This window comes from Papio anubis, chromosome X, assembly GCF_008728515.1.
Source record: "Papio anubis isolate 15944 chromosome X, Panubis1.0, whole genome shotgun sequence".
NCBI classification, from domain to species: Eukaryota; Metazoa; Chordata; class Mammalia; order Primates; family Cercopithecidae; genus Papio; species Papio anubis.
Genome location: NC_044996.1, coordinates 2,000,274 through 2,020,148, shown reverse-complemented (window position 1 = coordinate 2,020,148; position 19,875 = coordinate 2,000,274). Strand labels below are relative to the sequence as shown.

At 56.9% G+C, this 19,875-nt stretch overlaps 1 protein-coding gene across 1 annotated transcript in view; it reads left to right on the top strand.

Moving 5' to 3' along the window:
- The window catches only part of ATP2B3 (ATPase plasma membrane Ca2+ transporting 3), a gene marked incomplete at its 3' end in the record, with an annotated part of 39,238 nt that overhangs the window by 2,860 nt on the left and 16,503 nt on the right, over positions 1-19,875 (top strand). Inside the window, exon 2 of the mRNA XM_031660909.1 lies at positions 15,544-15,877. Within this exon, the coding sequence (XP_031516769.1) occupies positions 15,670-15,877 (208 nt within the window). The remainder of the gene's footprint in view (positions 1-15,543; positions 15,878-19,875) is intronic.

Here is a 19,875-nt window from a genome sequence, read left to right as displayed (position 1 = left end):
ACTGAGTGCTGTACAGACATTTCCTTGCCCACTTAATTGAAACAACAAATTATTGCAAGTGCTGTTATCCCCATTTTGCATTGAAGCTGAGGCCCAGAGAGGCTAGGTAACTTGCCCAAGGTCACACAGCCGGTAGGTACCAAATCCAGGGCTCAAATGCAGTCCATCAGGCTCCGGAGTCTGGTCTGTGCTTGCAGTCATTAGTTCCTATATCTCCAGAAGTGTGTGCAGAAGTCAGCAGAATAGAGTGTGGTTTGTGTGAACTCACTGTCTCGGGTACTCCCAGCCCTGTGGGCTGAAGTCAAGGATTCTTGGGAAGACCTTGCAGCTCAGAAGCTGAGCCACCTGCACCTCTGCCCCATGTACCCACTGAGAGAAATGAACAGCAGGTGGATTTATATCAATCTCCAGCAACTCAGAGACCCGTGTGCTTTGCATTCATGGCCCCTTCAGGGCACCCCGAAGCACTGGTAGTGCACATAAATGGCAGCTGATAGATGGGGACCTGTGCCATGGCACTGAAGGCAAACGCTTCCATCTAAGCAAGTGCGAGCCTCACCAGTGCCATCTCTGAGATAGGCCGAGGCACTGGGCTCTCGCTGTGACTTTGCAGCAAGCTCCCCAGCAACGCCCCGGGCTGGGTATGCCAGGCAGAGACCTGGAGCATGCACAGGGCTCCTCCCTTCCCCGCCCTGGCTAAGCTGGCAGAAGCCAGGCCAAGCAGCGCGTAGCTGGAAAGCCCTCCCCTGCCTGGGCTCCTTCTGTTGGGTGGGTGGTGCTGGCAGTGGGCCTGGAAGCCTGTGGAGAAGGATCCGAGCCACGCATCACCGGGGCAGAGGGAAGCAGGCTCTCAAATGCAGGGGAATTCGGGCATCCTGGACTGCCCAAGGTTGGGAAGAGGACAAGTCCAAGGTCACATAGCTGAGTAGGTGGCAGAACTTGAATCAGAGCAACAGGGCAAGGGTGGAAATGCCAATGGTTGGGGAATCTTGGAACTGGCAGGAGTCTTTTAGCACACAAGGAGGTTTTCGGAGTCTTAGTTCCAAATCAAAGTTGTGCAAAGCGGGTATGTCCATGTCCTTGGAGAACACCTTATTTAAAGGGGTCCTGAGCCACCCTCTCATGTTCTGTAGGTGGGTCTCTCAGTAAGTGAGCAACCATTTTATTCCAACGAGAAGTTCTGCCCTGAGGCCACAGGCTCTAGCACTTTCTCCAGCTGCACTGTTCAAGCAGCAATTTTATTAGAATGCACTTCCTCAGGTGCACCAGCCACACTTCAAGGGCTCAGGAGCCACCTAAGGCTGGTGGCTACTGTCACAGACAGTGCAGAGAGAGAACAGTTCCATCACCCCCGAATGTTCTGTCACACAGAGTTGCTTTACAGGAAGTGGAAACCGGAGTCCTCACACGGACCCTGAAGCCACCTCTCACACCCACTCCCTGGTGGCACAAGGCCACTAATGCAGCAGCTTCGCTCCCCCAGAGAACCATCCTGAAGAGAAGCCCCAGAGAGGACTGACTGCTCACAGATATTTGGAGAGGTGTTCTGTGATGGGCCAGGTTCCAGTCTGAGAGCTTGACAGGTAGGGACAGAAAGTGCCAGGCTGGGCTTGAGCAGGTCGTTCCTCAGAATGGATGAGTGCATACCATTGTCAGAATGGCGCCAGCTATGCCAAGGGCCACATCTTATTGATGTGATGGGCATGAGGGACACTGCCCTGGTTCACTGTGTGCCAGGCTCTGTGTTTGCTTCAGGGGTGACGACAGAAAGCAAAAAGCAAACACAATGCCCTTCCTGCCCTCCTGGAGCCTTTGCGCTTTGCTATGTGTTCACCAAAGCAAGTGCAAACCTGGCTGGGACCAGGAGAATGGACTGAGGCCACGAGGCCAGCCAGTATCTCCTAGGGCTCGGGTCTACAACCTGAGTCCCTGCCCATCCTGCCCTGACTCCGCCTCCTCAGCAGCCACACGTGGCTGGTGGCTACCATATGGGCCAGTGCAGAGACTCTGGGAGGTTCTGTCACACAGAGCTGCTTTAGAGCAAATAGAGACCCAAGTCCTCACACAGACCTAGACACCCCCAGCCAAGCCCACTGCCCCATGGCTCCTTGGAAGGGAGTGGCCAAGCATGTACTCTCCAGGGGCTGCACAGATACCTGGACAAACGCAGACCAGGGAGGAGGGAAAAGGCCTCTGTCCCAGCAGCTCACCGTGCCACGGGGGATGCCCAGACCTCGCCTCATGCTGACTCCAGTGGCCCTAGCACACCCAGCATGGGGCAGAAACCAGATCCGGCCACCACCTGGTCCTTATTGGGCCCCGCCATATGCCCAGCGTGCCGCATGTGTTCAGGAAACAGCAGGGAGGAGTCGTGGCTTGTTTTTATTTAAATTGATTTCTTCCTATTTAAAAACAATACTCGTAACATGCTCTCTATAGGAAACGTATAAAACATAGAGAAGTCAAAGATGTAGTAAAGCCATCCTATCACGCAAATGCAAATCCAACATCTCCATTTGCTTCATTTCACATTGCTGTCATTATACCATGGGCTCAATTGTGTAATCTGTTTTTTACTTCACATAAGCATTTTCTTTATTAATATAATCCCTTCCTAAATGAATGGTTTTTTCAGAATGGTTATAGTTTAATTTTTTAAAGATTATAAAAGCAGTAAATGCTTATTGCAAAAATAAAGAATGATCTTGAACTGTGCAAAGAAGAAATTTGATCATTCAACAGTTATTTACCAAGCACCCAGGATGTATCAGGCGGCCTTCAGTAATTACAATTTTTAATGGCTGAATAATATTCTCCCAAGAGATTGTAATTCGCTTAATTATTTGGCTATTTTTGGAAACCCAGGCAGTCAGATTTACTTTGCTCTTATACGTGAGCTCTGCTGAGGAGTCTCTGTCCTGAGGAGAGGACCCAGACAGAGGTATCTTCTGCCAAATTGTTCTCCAAAAGGGCTTTTTCATCGCACTGGATGGTCTCGCTCACTGCAACCTTGCCAGCATTAGATATTTTAATCAAACGAGTTGTCATAAGTATCTAGGTCAAAAATATGTACTTTAGTTTATATGTCTTGAATTGCTGGTGAGGGGGAACATTTTTCCTCATATTTATAAGTTGTCTTTTCCTTGTGAATTATCTGTTCCTGCCTTCATTTTTTTTTTTTTTCCTGAGACAGTCTCACTCTGTTACCCAGGCTGGAGCGCAGTGGGGTGATCTTGGCTCACTGCAACCTCCACCTGCAGAGTTCGAGTCATTCTCCTGTCTCAGCCTCCTGAGTAGCTGGGATTACAGGTGCCCACCACCACACCTGGCTAATTTTTGTATTTTTAATAGACACAGGGTTTTATCATGTTGGCCAAGCTGGTCTCAAACTCCTCACCTCAGGTGATCCGCCAACCTCGGCCTCCCAAAGTGCTGGAATGAAAGGCGCTTATTGAAGTCTTAGTGTTTCTTCTGTGGGCTTGAATAAACTGTATGCATGAAAAAACAGTGACAATTTAACAGATTTGTTGCCAATACTTTTTAACACCTTTGTTCTTTGCCTTTTTTTTTTCATGCAAAAGGTAAACATTTTGCTGTTCACAATTATTTGTGATTTTTTCCATTGCTTCTAGGCTTAGAAAATCCTTTTAGGAAATTTGAGAGCTATTCATTTCTGAGTTTTCCATGTGTCTTCGTGTGTGTGTGTGTGTGTGTGTGTGTGTGTGTGTGTATGTGTATTGGGGTGGTGTAGCTGCATTTTTAAGATATTTAGCTCTTTAATTGAGGGATTGGCAAAGCTTTTTCTGCAAAAGGCCAGATGGTAAATAGGTTTCCAGTTTGCAGGCCACATAGTCTCTGTCCCGACTACTCAACTCTGCATGGTAGCCTGCAAGTAGCCACAGACAATGCAAAATGAGTGGGCGAGGCTGTGTCCCAATAAAACTTTATTCACAAGAACACTGGGCTGCCAGATTTGGCACTTAAGCTGTAATTTGCCAAACCTGTTGAATCCAAAGGAGATGTGTCTTAGGTAATAGTTTGAGGTGAGGTTCTAAGGTGCATCCTTTGCAGATTGCTAGCCAGTTGTCCCCACCTCTGGTAGCAAATCGGTTGTTCCCTGGCTCATTTGGATGCACTGACACTGGTCTGCAGTCAGACCTGGTGCTGGCTGCCTGTCCTGACCCATTAGCCCATCTGTGTACTGCTGTGCCGGTGATGTGCTTTTGCCTCTTGTACCTGGTATTGTTTAATACCTGCCCTGCCAGCCCCTCCTCAGCAATCCTAAAGCTTGCTTCTCCATCCGGTGGACTTTAGAACCACTTTGTCAAGTCCCCCTTCCTCCCTCCCCGCCAAGATAAAACACTGGATGATACATTCTCTGGACATCCTCAGAGTTCTGAAGCCGCAGATGAGTCCGGTCCCCATGGGGTAGGGTGGCGGCTAGCTCTGTGCAGATGCTGCGGGTTTGACTCTCTGCAGACAGCAGGCGGGTGTGGGCAGGAGAGCGCCATCCTGAGTGAAGGCCCCCAGCTGAGGACAGCCAGACGGCCCTGGGAATGCCAGAGCCTCCTGACTGAGAAACACGAAAAGAAAGCTGGCAGCACAAGAGAGCGCGGGAGATTGGGAAGCCACTGTGGGCTGGCAGAAGATGACCTCAGATGACAGGACTTTGGCCTTTCTGCTGATCTTTTGGAAATCACTGTCCTTACACTCAGAATTTCCCGCACTCCGGCATTTCAAATCAAACCCTGAACTGAGTTAAGGCACATGGAGTGGCCGGTTCGAAACTGAACCTACATTCCCACAGATTGCGGGCCAGGGGTGTGATGGTGGCACAGGGCATGACCAAGTTGGGAGGGGCCCTTTCTCTAGATTGGACCAGCCCTGTGCTAACTGCTTGGCTCCCTCAGAGAGCAGCAGGGGCAGAAGAGTGTGTCCAGCCCCAATTCCCGGGCAGAGCAATGGCTCAGCAGGCACAAGGGTTCATTCCACCCCCCTCCATGTTCCTCAGCTCCATTTCTCCTGGAAGCATCCAGGACCAGACACTGCCACATCTTGGCTTGGAGCCACAGGCCCAGGAGAGATGGGCTCAGGAGTAGCTGGTCCTGGCTCCTCTGGCTCCTGGGGTCTCCGGGTGCTCTCCTGTAGTCAGAGGGCGGCTGCCAGCTAATGATCCCATGCCTGGTGTAGGAGAAGAGGGAGGGCTGTGGACAGGCAGGGCATGTCTCCCACCTAGTCTCGTCTCTCCCTCCTGGTCTGTGGTTCATCTGCCCACAACACTGTGACCAGCAGCTAGGCTTGGAAATCTCTGTCCTGGGGAGTGGAGCAAGAGTTCCCCCTTGTGACCCATCCATGGGGCCAGAGGGTAAGAAAGGGGTGGCCTGGGGGCCACTGCTCCAGACCCCTGCCCTGGTAGCCCTTAGGGAGGCACTCGTGGCTGTGTCTGTAGGTGGGATGGGGTGGGTCAGGGCTCCCAGCCCACTGCCTGGCCCTCTGCGCCCCATCCACCCTTCCCCAAAGGAGGAAGCTGGGCTATAGCACAATTGTGGGAGGGGGGGCCTGAGATGGAGATGGGCAGGGTTGGGGTCTCCCAACCTAGGGAGGAGGGGAGGGGGTGAGCACGCAGAGCAGAAATCCACCCCTCCAGGTCCTATCCTCAGCCCAGCTGTGCTCTCCCGGTGCCTTCCCAGTGGGGAGAGCAGGCATCTGTCCATGAGCACAGAGGGGGCGGGAGGAATGGTGCTGATGACAGATGACGATAAGAGGGCCAGGAACTGGAGGAGCAGCTGGTGGTAGGAGAGTGGGGGGACCTGATGGGCTGTGAGGCGCGCTGAGAGAGACTCGGAGCCCTGCATTGGTGTTGGGTCCCGGCCTGAGAGGGGCCCTCTGCCTCTGCACTCCCTTCAGGCGCTCCTGGAGCGCTGCAGGAGCTTTGTGGTGCTTCCTCTGGGCTTTGTTGGAAAAGCTTTGGGCTCATTTGCCGAGTTCCTCGGTCAGAAATAGTGTCTTAGGCAATTCAAAAATGAACCAGCAATGCTCAGCTCATGCGATTCAGACAGCAGCCAAGCCCTTGATGACCTTCAGGTCCTGCTGTCACAGCCTTGGCTGCAGCTTCTGAGGTACCCTCTCTCTGGGCACCCTCGCCACTGGCTCTTCCTCCATCACCACATTTGGCAGCAGCATCCTGAGCCCTCAGCCGGGGAGAGTGGCACGGATACTTTGGTGTGCTTGTTCCTTGGGTTTGTGTCACAGAAGGGCAGGCTTAACTCCCATCTTCAGTTGGAGCCCCCGTTTGGAAGTCTGCCTTCCAGATCCTTTTATTGGCCTCTGACCTTGACACCAATGCATCCCCCAGCCTGTCCTCCCAAGGACTTTGGCCTGCTTCCAGAAACCAGGGCGCCCCCTCTACTGCCCCTGCCAGAATTCCTAATGGGGCCCCATGGGACTCGTTCCCTGGGAGGACACGTGTATGTGTCCTGGTAGCTCCTTATTTAGTCACTGCCTGTCCGAGCTGGAAGGACTTAGCCCAGGGCCCACAGCCCCATGGCCTCCAGCTGCCTGTAATTTCCTTAATTACCTATTTAGGCCTTGATGGCTTCCGGTCCTCAGAGCTGGCTCCGAGATTGGAAGCGGGATGGGACGGGCACCGAGGTACCACAGCAGAGCTAGGGCGACTTGGGGCACCTCCCCTCCCATCCACATGTTCTCTGGCTATGAAGGGCTGGAAGGACAGGGTCCCAGCTTCCTACTGAACCCCAAACACGAGGTCTCCGTCCCTTTGCAGGCTAGAGTCTTCCACACTGGCCACAGCCACAGCATTTCTAGGTGCCCATGCCGTCTGTGCCTTCGGGGCTGCTGGGCAGGCCCGGGTTGGCAGAAGGGGTGTGGGGAGCACGTGGGGGCAGGGTAGTGGCTGGCCAGGCTCACGCTGCAATGCAGCTCGCACACCCGCTGTAATTGGATAATTAGTGTCATTATGCTTCCTGCTCCCTCACTCTCTCCTTCTGCAGCTCTTGCCTTCTCTGGCAGGAAACAAATGACTGTCCCCCAACCCTCAGTGTAGACTTCTGGCCTCAATCACAAAGGGGTTTCCAACCTCCCTGCGGGATCCAGGGACACCCAGCATTGTGAGGGCTGCCTGTGTGGGAGACAGGAGCACTGCGGGAGTCCAGGCAAGCTTGGGGAAGCATCCAGAGAGGCACATGGGTTCAGCCCCCGGCCGAACGGAATGTTCTGGCTTCACCGGTCGAGCTTGGTCCTGACCTGTGAACTGTGGGGTCCAGCTGGAGTCCAGCTGAGGACTTCAGGACAAGCCTTGGGAGGGGCACGTGTGGCGGGAGGGGCTGACTCAGCAAAGAGCATTGCCCTGCTGGGCTTCCTGGTGACCTCATGGGCTTGAAGGAACCTCCGGGGAAAATGGGCCCAGTACACTGGAAACCAGCCTTAGGGTGTGTGGGTAGGTGGAGCCCTGCCTTCTCACCAACCCAGCGAAAAGGAACGAGGACCATTTCGCAGATTAAAAAGTGAAGGCCCAGAGAGCTTGAGTGACCAAAGCCAGCACCTGCAGTCTGGAACCCTGAGGTTTACGGGGACAGATTTCCCGCCCAGTCACTTTGTTGAACTCTTTTAATTGGTTCTAATCACTTGCTCGTTGCTTTTCTTGGGTTTTCAGGGCAGTAACTTGGCAGAGGAGCAATGTAGAATCCTCTGGAGCTAGACCACTTGAGGTCATGTTGGCCTCTGCTCCTGGCTTGCCGTGTGACCTTGAGTAAGCTCTCTAACCACTCTGTGCCTGAGCCGCATATGCCTTTTGGTGGGGATGGCCACCCCATGCTATAGAGGCTTCTGGCAGAGTGATAGTCATTCTGCCTCTCGTCCGTGGCTCTATCCTCTCCCTTCCGCCTTAGCTAGAACTTTTAGGACAATATCACCCCCCAGCGAGTTCAGGGGAAAGTGGGGATTTGGTAGGTCTTGGAGACCTCAGGGAGGCCTCCTGGCTCTCCCAGAACCAGGCTGGATTTAGGTTAGGAGTGAAGATTTACTCAGGTTATGGGCTTGGCCTATGTAACAGAGACCCAGCCTAACAGTGGCTTCAGCGTGACACCTACTTAGCCCTCAGGAATCTGAGCTCCTTTGATTGTGTCATACATGGATTCCATGTGCAAGATGGCAACAGATAGATAGCTGCGGCAGTACCAGCATTCCAGCCGGCAGGAAGGAGGGGAAGGACAGAGGAGAGCACATTCCTTCTCTTTAAGGACATGGCCCTTGAAGTCATCCCTGTCACTTTTGCTCATACCCAATTGGCCAGGACACAGTCAGATGGTCATGGTTAGCTGCAAGGGAGTTGGGGGAATGTAATCATTAGCTGAATGACGAGACACTTAGCTGAAAATTAAAACATGACCTAGGAAGGGGGAGAGTAGCTAGCAAGTTTCTGCCACACACCTCCAGAGATTAATTAACACCTCCTCAAGACACATTTGAGAAATGGAAGGTACCCATCTTGAGGCCAGGCTTTCCCCAGGCTGACCTTTCCCCTGACCAGCCCTTCTGGGGATGTACCTCTGAAGAATTGTAGCAAAAAGAGGGGACCATTTGTGAGCAAGAGGGCAGGAGCAGTGGCAATGGCCTCTCTCCACTGATCTGGTCCTGTGCCACCAAATAGGGCACCCACCTGGCTGGGCAGGACATGGGTGGTGTTAGAAGTCACAGAGGCTGTAGGGTGGGGTAGGATGTGTGGGGAAGGGTCTGCTTGGGTTTCCATATCCAGTAGGGGGGTTTCCTGGAAGTTAAAATCCATACAAGCAAACTGCTGGCTGATTGGGCTGGTCAAGGCAGTGAAACTCCTGCAATCACAGTGTGTGGCTTGGGCAGCACGGGAGGCCATTCAGGCCCAGTGTCCACCACCCTGGACACAGGGCGAAGTGGCTGGTGGGGGCTGCTTGCGTGTTCTATTGTGGTGATATAGACATCACATAAAATGTACCACGTTCACCATTTTTAGGTGTGCAGAACAGGGGCAGAAGCACATTCACGGTGCTGTGCAGCCATCACCACCATCCAGCCGTGGAACTTGTTCATCTTCCTAAACTGAAGCTCTGGCCCCGTTCAACCCCAACTCCCCACCCCCCCGCCCCTGGCACCCACCCTTCCACTGTCCATCCCCTTGGATTTCACAGCTCTCCTATGAGGCGCCCACAGGAGTGGAATCATATAGTGTTGGCCTCTCTGTGACTGGCTCCTTCTACTGAGTCCAACGTCCTCAAGGGTCAGCCATTTTGAAGCCCGTCTCAGAATGGCCTTACTTTTTAAGGCTGAGTCCTATTCTACAACCTGGATGGCCACATTGTGTTTATCCAGCTGCCTGTCCACGGACATTGCGTTGCATCCACCTTTTGGCTATTGTGAATAATGTTGCTATGAACTTGAGTGGACAAATATGTTTGTGTCCCTGCTTTCAATTCTTTGGGGCCCACCCCAGCAGTGGGGTGGGTGGGCCCTATGGGAATTCTACTGCTTTCCACAGTGGCTGCACCAAATCTTCCATTCTCTGGTGGTACTTGTTTGAATGAGAGAATTCTGGGCCAGCCCTGGAGCCTCTGAAGGCAGGCAAATGTGTGGTCTCAAGCTTGGCTAGACACCCAGATCCCCCAGGGGTTGGGGTGCTTTATATCGTTCTGGTCCTCCCGCTTCTGAATGGGAAGCTCTGGACCCAAGACTCTGTATTTGTGAAGTTCCCTGAGTGGTGAGCGGTGCCCACCCAGGTCTGGCATGGGCTGCTGTAGATTAGACTAGAGCGTTGGGCCACCTAGGGGCCAAGAGTGCTGCAGAAGTGCGTCCGCCCAAAGGCGCAGGCTGAATCGGGCCACCTCCTGGGCTCCCGCCACCTCCAGGGTGTTTCTCTGGGTTCCAGAATCCTCCTTGGCTGGGCCGTTGTTAACAAGGACTTCCAATGCCTGTGTCTTTCTGTGGCACCCAGCGCCGGACAGGCGGTTGCTTTGGCTTTGCACACAACTGCCAGTGGGTCCCCAAGGTGGCCCCTCCAGGGCTGCCCTGCAGGGCAGAGCTTCAGGCAGGTGGGTGCATGCAGGAGTGGGGAGGGGGCACCATGGTGACAGTTATTGTTTTTGCCCAAAGCTGTTCCAGGCATGAGAACCACTTGGCATGTGCACAGATTGTACCAGGAACAGGAGGAGGAAGGAACGGAGCACTGGGGGCCAGTAGGGAGTGGGGGGGAGCCTGTCCCTTTAAATCTGTTTTCTCGGGTTTTATTTCCTTCTCTTTTCCCATCCTCCTCCCTCCACCAGCACAAGTGGAACCGTGAGGGCCCAGGAGCTGCAGCGAAGGTGCCTCTGAAATATTAATGAGGCTGTTCCCTGCCTCAGCTCCTTTCCTCCCCTCTCCCTGGCTGCATGCAGGTCTCGTCCTTGGAACCCTCCTTTCCCCTCCCAGGTGGTCGCCAAGGTGCGTCAAGCAGAGGGGAGGGGCGGGGTGTGCAGGAAGGAGAGGGCCTGGAGCAAGGGCAGGAAGATGTGAGGAATCAGGGATAAAAGGGCCTCCCAGGTGCACACCGGCCACCAGCATCTCGACCTGCCTAGGATCCTGCCAGGCCCAGGAGAGGGCAGGGTGGCTGCCAGACTGGACGCCCTCCTTCCGTGCCCTCTCCCCACCTGCTCCCCAGCTGGTCCAGGAGCCCACCCTGGGCCCGATCAGTGAGGCCTGGGCCGCGCCTCTCGCTGTTGCCTTGGCTTGCTCTTCCTCTCTGGGTTCTGCTGGGCCTGGCCTGTGTTCTAGGAGCCTAGAGGTGGACAGAGATGGGGGACTATTGTTTCAAGGAATCCCCGTAGTGAGTCATGTCGCTGAGTGATGGGCCCTTCTGAAAGGCAGGCCCTTGCTTGGTGGGTCTGTACTGGAGGGTGCAGGTGATAGTTAGTCTGCCTCCAGGAGGGCCCACAGTGGAGGGCATGTGCCCAGGGAGGCCCCCAGGCCTCCATCTCCTGCCCTTTGCCCCTGAGTTCTGCTTCCTTCTTGCTTCGGGGCCACAGCATCCTGGGCCTGGCTCTGGCATCCAGATGGTCTGAACCCCCAGGGGCCACATGTTCTCATCACTGAGGGTCTGGTGACTACGGAGTGACTCGGGAGCTGGGACTTCCTAGCAGTACATGCCCCACCATCGCTGTGGGGATATATGTCCACACAGACCCCAGAAACTGAAGGGGTGCTCGGCTGGGGTGCAGTGGGGCTGTTTTCAGGAAAGAGAACAGGGTGAATCCCAATGTGTGCATCACCTGAGATCTGGAGGACGGTGGTGGGATCTCGCCCTCCATCTGTCCTCTCCTCCATAAAGGCAGAGCAGGTGGCCAAGTGGAGTGCAGCCTGGGCCTGCTGGGGAGACTTTGAGAGGTGCCATCAGAGTGCCCCAGCAAGGGCGGCCGTGACCCACCTCAAGTCACATGGAAGGCAGGACTGGGAGAACCAGGGCAAGAGCAGGAGCCTTCCTGAGCCTCAGTTTCCCCCTCTGTAAGGCGGGGAGAGTTCTCCTGGTCTTTGTAGGGTGTTTCCAAGGGTGCAATGAAAGAAACATGTCTGTCAAGAGCTGGCATGCAGATGTGGGCTCAAAACTCAGTGTGTGCCATGGGGTTCTGAGAGGGGCCCCATGGGAGCGGGGGTGCCCCCTACTTAGAAAGTGCCGAGCCTTCTGGAGGATGCTGAGCTGTCCGGGGTCTGGAGGAAGTCCATGGGGGATTAAGCTGGAGGTGCTGGGAGAGCCCCCAAAGCCAGGGAGGGACAACACAGGGGAAAGAGGACCCCTGGGTCTCTGGTCGGGTGGGTTTGAGTCACTGGGTGGGGAGCAGGCACTCTGTTTGAACCTAGTGGGGAGGCAAGGGTGTCTGGGCCCTGCTGGAGGGAAGAGTCCAGAAGGTGGCTGAATAATGGGCCTGGACTTGGGCCATCCCCTCCAGCAGCCCCTGGAGGAAGCAGCCAGGGACCCCCCTGGCTGTCTCCCACCACGAGGCCAGCCAGTCTGTGCGGGGATGGTGCACATGCCAGAAGGTGCGAGGCCCCCTCTGTGGAGGTTCTCATTTCAATTAAGCCAGTTAAGGTCAGAAAGATGAAAGAGCACAGAAATGGTATGTTCCCTGCCCTTTTGGTGCCTACAGACCGTTCTCGGCAGCCAGCCCAGGCAGGAAACTCTGTCAGGCCTGCAGAACTGATAGGCCTAGTCACTTCAGTTCTTGGCCATTTCGGCGATGACTGCTGTCTTTATTGGGACTCAGGGAGGCCATCACCCAGGCCTATACAGAACCCAGGAAAGCAGAGTATATGCCATTTGGTCTCTACAGCAGCCAACAGTCACTCTAAACGGGACTTACTTTAACTGATGGATCCTGTCTGCCCTATAGCCTATTGCATTCATGAAGACGATGAGGGTTAGCAGAGCACCCTGACCCCACCCTGTCCTCCAGGATGGAGACTCCGCCTCCCAGGACTCCAAGCTCCTCCTCTGTGGGCCAGGCCCCCATTCACTCATTCCTCCAGGTCCCCGGCCACATGCGGGACTGACCACGCGGTGGACTTCCTGCCGACTCCATACCACGTGTCTCAAAGAGCTTAGGACCTAGCTCGTGGGAGACATGCTCACAGATCATTGCAATGCCAAGCAGAGTGAAATAGGAACGGGTCGTGGGATTATAGACTCAGGCGCAATCAGTTTTGGCTGGGGAACTGGCAGAGACTCCTGGAGAATGTTCCACTTGAATTGTGACTAAGAGGATTCATCGGAGGTCAGCAGGTGGAGCGGGAACAGAGGGCTTGCGGTCAGGGCTCAGAGCTGGCAGGGCTGTGCGGCTGGGGCGGGAGTGGGGCTGGGAGGTGCTCAGAAGGAATCTGGCCTTTTGCTTGATGAGGATGGGAGACTGAAACAGGGGCCCACTGGAGCGATGGTGCCTGAACCAGGAAAAGGGGTGACTCACAGCAGGGTCGTCACGAGTTGCTGGACTGGAGGGAGACCTATGAGGTGGTCCACAGGACATGGAGCTTGCTTGTTGAGGGATGGGGATCCTGCAGTGGGGAGGGCCAGCAGGGCCAGCCGAGGAGAAGGAACTTGGCCCCAGGACCATGGCAGAGGGGAGGACTGCCTCCTTGCCCACTGCCCTCCCTATGAGTCACTGCGGGTCCACTCAGACACAGCCATGGCTGCACCAGTCAGGAGCAGCTGTAGGACCTGCTATGGTTCTGTCTGGGCCACTGCTGTGGCATCAGGGGCAGGGACCGGGTTGGGGAAGACAGAGCTGGCCTTGGGTATGCCCTGGTCAGAGGAGGAAGGATGAGCACGTGCCAGGGGAGGGCCACCAGTCCTCAGTGACCGTGCCACGGGGAACCCCTGCTCTAAGGAACAAGCATTTCTGTCATGGCTGTGTGCCACCCAAGAGCCTACCACACAAGCCATTCACTCTGTCACCCTCTGGGGGCGCAGAGCCTGATCCTGACAGTGGCACCAAGTTGCTACATGGTGGGATTGTTAAGGCACGAGGTGACTGGAGCTCAGGGAGTCAGGGAGAAGGCGCCCTGGCAGGTGCATCATCCCAAGCAAAGGTCCTGGGGTGGGGAGGGGAGGCTGTCTCGAGAAGATGAGGAGTCCAGGTGACAGCCGAAAGCTGCCATTGCTGCCTTGAGGGGTCAGAAGCGGGACACCCAGCTGTCCTCTGGCTCTGCCACTTCCCCAAGCCAGCCTCAGTTTCCCACGTCACAAAAGCAAGGGCAATTCATCCACACGGCACCTCCAGAAGGAGCCCGCCCCACCTGGGACAGCTTCGCTTGCTGTCCTGGCCCCTCTCCTCGGCTCTCACTCCTTCCAGTCTTTTTCCCCCAGGCCTGTCCCCAGGCGCCTTGCCTCACCTTTGCCCCAGCTGCAACTCTGCAGCTCTTGGCCCTTGGGCCTGCCGTTTTCCCTGTCCCAGCCAGAGAGGGACGGGGTTAGTTGAGACTTGTTGAGCACCTGTCCCAGCACATCGAGCCATTGCCAGGCATGTAGTAGCTGCTCGGTAAATATGTGTCAGGTGACCAACTGCAAGACAGGGCAGGGAGAGGTGGGGAGAGAGGATGGCACAGGCACATGGCCATCATTTTGTCCCCACATCTCCAGAAGTGAAGGCTGCTTCATGTGCAAAGTGTCGTGAGAGTAAACACGCAGGTGTGCATGCTTTTTAAACGTGGGTCACTGTGGATGGACGTTTCATGAAGTATCCACCAGGGCTTCTCCTGAAAATAAGGCCATGGACTTGGCCATGTCTGCTTTGGCTGCCTGAGGGCTTTCTCCCCTTTCTTCAGGGCTCTGGGCCACTAGTTTCCAACAGATGCTTCTGAGCCAGGAGCTTCCCCAGAGACGAGGGGTCAGGGCCCTGCTGAGCCGCCAGGAGGGCTCTTGGCTGAAGTCAAGGCCAGGCCATGTACACTGAGGCCATTTCAGTTCCATGAGGATGTGGCAGGCTTAGCTCGGGCTGGGAAGAAGCAGAGAGAGAGGAGCTGCAGTGGGCCCCGCCAAACACTGTAATGGCTGCAGGAGGGGCAGCCTGGGCACCAGCGGGTCCTTGGATCCTTGCCCCGGGGCCAAGGAGAGGGATGACAACTTTGCAATGCTTGGCAGAGGGGGAAGGCAGTGTGGCCAGGGCCGTGGCCTTGATGCTTTCAGTGTGGGGAGACCTTAGCCCCTTACTTTGTCACCTGGAGGGAAGAATGACGTGGAGGGGAGTGGGTGGCACCATGCTGTGGGCCGGGACATTGGCAGACTCGCCAGCGACCTGTGGCTGCTTTGGCTTTCTCCGGTGTGCCCGCTCCTCCTCTCCTCAGCCACTCCCTTTATCCCCTCCCTCTTCTCCCTCCCTCCATCCCCCTTTCCCTCCCTCTCTTTGCCCTTCCCTCTTGTCCCTCTCTCCCCTCCCCTGTCTCCCACCCTTCCTCCAGCCCTCTTCCTTTTCTCACCCCGGCCCCCCAGGTAATCTCAGGGCCACAGAAACCGTGAACCACTAAGGCCACACCAGAAGACCACCAGGGACTCACAGCATGCCCGCTGCACAGGGCGCATCTTAACTAGGCAAGAGCAGGGAGTGAACCGGAGTGGACAAGCCCAGGACTGGTGGTGGGGCACGGGCAAGACCAGCCACTGATCAGTCCCAGCACACTGCCCTCACTTCAGCGTGGGTTCCCAAATGAATTTGGGGGGCAGTGAGAGCCTCTGCCTCCAGCTATAGCTAGTGTTAGCCACTGCAGGGCCCCGGCAGGAGGCATCGACACTTCCCCTTCCCCACCTGGGCAAGCCCTCCAGTTTCTGGATACCCATGGTGGGCAAGACCCCGGAGTGATCTGGCTTGTGGGGCCTGGCAGAGCATGAGGGCCACTGGCCCAGCCTGGGAGGTGATTTTTGCACTTCGAGGGTCATGGCACAGACTGAGTGAAGATTTGCAGAGAATATTCTGGAAGATGGGATCTCAGTTGTGTCTCAACCACTCCCCTGGCTTCTTCTCGCCTCCGTCTCCCCAGGTGTCCACGCTTAGCAGCTTTCTCACCACTGCCAAACCTTGCCTGGGCACTGGGACCGTAGGTGGCCGCCTGTCCCCAGCTGTGGCTGAGCCAACATTGCAGTTGTGAGAAGGCCTGACAGGCAGCATGGGCGACATGGCCAATAGTTCCATCGAGTTCCACCCCAAGCCCCAGCAGCAGCGGGATGCCCCCCACGCTGGAGGCTTTGGGTGCACGCTGGCAGAGCTGCGTGCCCTCATGGAGCTGCGAGGGGCCGAGGCACTGCAGAAGATCGAGGAGGCCTACGGGGATGTCAGCGGGCTCTGCCGGAGGCTGAAGACCTCACCCACAGAGGGTAAGTCCCTCTCAGGCTGCGTGCCACCCAGTCCTGCTCCCAGCCTTCAGAGGAGCATCCTGAAGGTGTCATTACCCCCAGGGCTGGCCAGGGTCAAGAGCCACCTGTGCCCCTCCTCTCAGCCATTTCCCTTGAGGAGGAGATGCCCTGGGTAACCTGGGTCCTCAAGGGGGTGTGACCTGACCCCTCGTCCCCGCGCCTCCATAATCAGGAGTTCTCTGCTCTATAGAGTGAGGTTGGGGAGGAGGTGGGTACCTCATGGGATGCACACACAGGCGGAATGGGCCCCAAACAGAAATCCTTCCAAGGAACAGGGCAGGGTGGGGAGGAGGAAGACAGCCCCATCTCTGTATTTGGAGATTTCCGGTGTGCTCAACCCTGTGTTCAGTTAAGGGGGATCATAACAGAAGGAAGGGGTGCAGGGCGCAAGCCTTCGGAGTTGCGGGTGATCAGGGCCACTCCTGGGAAGAGAGAGGATGGCCTGGGGATGGCACAGAGCCATTTGGCTCTGGCGGGAAGGGGTGGCTGAAGCTGGGGCACGGGAGGCCCAGAGTGCTGATCAGAGGTGGCACTGACTGGCCACAGGCTGTCCCAAAGAGGCACCAGCCCAGGGCAGTGTCGGTCTCACTGCTGAGGGAGGCTCTAGAAAGCCTGGTGAGCACTGTCTAGAAAGATCTGGGGTGGAGGCCTGACTGTCCCCGTGGGAGGCAATGCTCCACCCGGCCTTGTGAGGCCTGCCCAGCCCTGGTTGCTGGGGTCTGCCATGAAGCGGGGACCCCCAGGAGCCAGGCCCAGCCCCAGATTCTAGGAGCCACAGCGTTCTCTGGCCCTGCATGCCTGGCATGGCTGCTGGGGCTATCCCAGCCTAGTGCCAGGCCTGTGCCCCAGCCAGTGCGGGCTGATTTGATCTGCCACCCGTCTGGGCAACGCCTGGGCCCAACCATCTCCTCTGCTCCCAGCCGCGAGGCTCCTTGGCACCTCCAGCCTCCCACTCTGCCCTCACCCTCAACCCAGAGACTGTTCTCCTGTGGCTCCGGCCTCGGCCCCATCTGTCTGCAGGTGGCACTCAGGCTGCAGGGAGGAGTGGAGATGGAGGACGGGGGCTGCGGGCCAGGTCAGGAACTCTGGGGTCTACCTGGGTCTCCCTAGCTTTGTTCCCTGGAGCTGATGCGCCTGTGACATCCTGCCTCGCCGCCGCACACACCCTCGCAGTGCAGCTGCTGCTGGGGCCGATGTCTTTGGCTCCACTCCCGAGCATCTCTTGCCTTCCCTCCTCCTTGCCCAGCCCCCGAGGAGGCTGGGTGGAGGGCCATTTATCTACAAGGGCTCTGGCCTCTCCCAGATCAAAGGAAGCAGATGGGCCTCAGCTGTCTGCTCTTCCCCCTGTCTGCCAGGCCTTGTTAAATATTTAAAATGTCAAGGCTCCTGGGAACCTGCCCGATTCTGCCATGGAGCTCAGGAGTTCTTGCGTGCCTGTGGAGGCAGGGCACGGAGAAGGGCAGGCACACAGGTGGGTGGCTTGGCCTCTGACGGGCTTCCAAGCACCTGGGTCCCCAAGGCCACAGTGCAGGGAGCCGGCCAGGCCTGGATCTGCTGCCCACAGAACGAGCAGCAGAGGACCGGCCCCTCCCCTCTTCAACCCTCAAGGTCCTCGGGCTTGAGCTGTCAGTGCCAGGAGCGGGTGACTCTCTCCCCGCATCCCCTAGCCCAGCCGTGCACCCAGACCTGGTGCTCAGACCCGCCCGCCCCTCAGTCCTCCTCAGACACAAGGGCCTGAGCCACGGGGGCAGCTGGCTTCATTGTGCCCCAAGCCCCATGCCAATCCCCTGACAAGGTGGGCAGACTTGGGGCTGCCCAGGAGGCAGGCACTCCCCCGTGGGGCAGGTGTTTTATGGCGCATGGTGCCTTGCGGGAAGGGAATTTTATCTTCTGGTGGCACACTCGTCAATCCACTGCCCTCCCTGCCTTGGGAGCACTCCAAGAGGATTCCAGAACCCATCCTGGAAACCGCGCTGCTGTTGTCAGGAAACCTGGGTCTCAGGCTGAACTCAGAGTTGGGTTCGCCCGGGAACCTGGCCCCACCCGGTCCCCCTCTGGGCTCCACAGGCAGTACTGGAAAGGAGGGGCGGATTAGCTGGGAGCCGACACGATATGCTCCTAATCCAATTCCGATGGCATCTGGCCTCTGCTCCAGTCAGGCAGCCCATCTGTGTCCATGCCAACTGGCCAGCCCTGCCCCCATGCCCTGGACCTGGACTGCCCTCGGGCCTGCTGGGGAAGCATGTGTTCCTCTTCCCTGTCAATGGGTGCTGTGGTGGGGCAGCCATCAGGACCCCGAGCCCACAGGAAGGCTAAGGCCACAGGGCCAGGCCAAGGGCAGCTGCCTGTGTAGGCCAAGGAGAAACGAGCAAGGCTGCAGCTGCAAGGGCAGATCAAGGCCAAGGGAGAGGCTGATTAGGGTGAGGGAGTTCCTGGGGAATGGGCCAGGGGTCCCGTCTGCTCTCAGGGACAAATTGGGCATGTGAGGTGAGGCAGGCAGGAGGTAGACTTGCATGGAGGCTCCAGGCTAAGGGCAGTGGAGACCCCAGGTGTTTGGGGAGCCTCTTCTGTCCCTCTCCCACCCCAGAAGCCCCGCGAATAGTATGTGCTTGCTCTCAAGTCACTTGGGGGGTCTTGTACTCCCTAGTACTGTCTCCACCTGGCTTAGCTCCTGTAATTCCAGGAGATAGTCCCAGTCCGGAGCGAGGTGCACACCCCTCAGTTGGGTCCCTGGTCCCCAGCCCCCTCCCCACCACCCAGGAAATGAGGTCGTGAGTTACCCCCAGGCTCCCGATTGGGGCAGGCTCAGGCCTCAGCAAGAGGCCTTTGGCTCCTGAAGAAACCTGATCCACGGGGAGAGAGGCAGGGACAGCTGCGGCTCTTCTGGGTGGGGAGGATGCCATGTGGCCATCACCCAGCTGGGGCGAATGAGCTGTGGCTTTGCAGGCGACAGCTTCTGTTCCACTGCGGCCAGGGCTACCCCTACCCCTATCCCTCCTCAGAAGCCCCAAGGTTAGCATGTGCCTGTTCTCCAGTCATCTGGGGAGTCTTGTGTGCCTTCCCAGACCCACTGTGAGTGCCCCATGGGCTGGGGCTGGGCTCTCTGGTCATCCGGTCCCTGCAGCAGATGGCAGGCGTAAGCCCAGCTGCCCAGGGCTGGGAGCTGCAAGCTGCTTTCTGTCCACTAGGTGTCAGTGTGGGTCTGGTCATGGCCACCACAGCACCGGGCGCCGGGTGAGCCCCGGGGAGGGCTCCTCCGCATCAGCGGGGGCTGAGAATCCTGGGGCCAAGGGTGAGGCCAGAGGATGGTGTCATGCCACATGCCTACCCTGGTAGAAAGTGGCTGAGTGGGTGTCCAGGCCTGGATGCCAGTCACACATGTAAGTTTCCAGTACCTTCAGGCCAAGGAAGACTGAGAAGTGAGCATCCTCAAGGATGACAAGTGACAGAATTGGATAGGGACAAGTGGCTCTGATTGTGAAGGCAAAGTCCATTTGGGGCTTCTGAATGGCTCTGGGTGTCATTCAAGTCGCCATGTAGACGAGCCGTGAGCCCTGGCTGAGGGCTCAAAGTTGGCGCTGGAGCTACATTAGAACCAAGGCGGCTGGGTCCTGAGGGCCCTGTGCTCGCCGGGTCCTGTCGGGCAGCGTAGGTTCTGTCCTGACCTGGGCCACAGGCCAGAGCTCTGACTCATGGTTACAGGGCCCTCTCCACCTCCAGCCTCAGTCGCCTTGTCTGCGCCCTGCAGAGAGCAGCTGATGAGCAGCCCAGGGTGGGCAGTGTCTCCCTGACCCCTGCGAGGCCATGCAGCCCAGAAAAGGCTTGAAGACTTCCCAGTCTCCTCCCTCAGCACCGTGACTCCGGTTTGGCTTCTCCCTGCCTGTTCCCCACCGGGAACCCACTCCCATGCCTCTCTTTCCTCACGCGACACCGTTCTTCCTCTTTGGGTCTCTGGACCC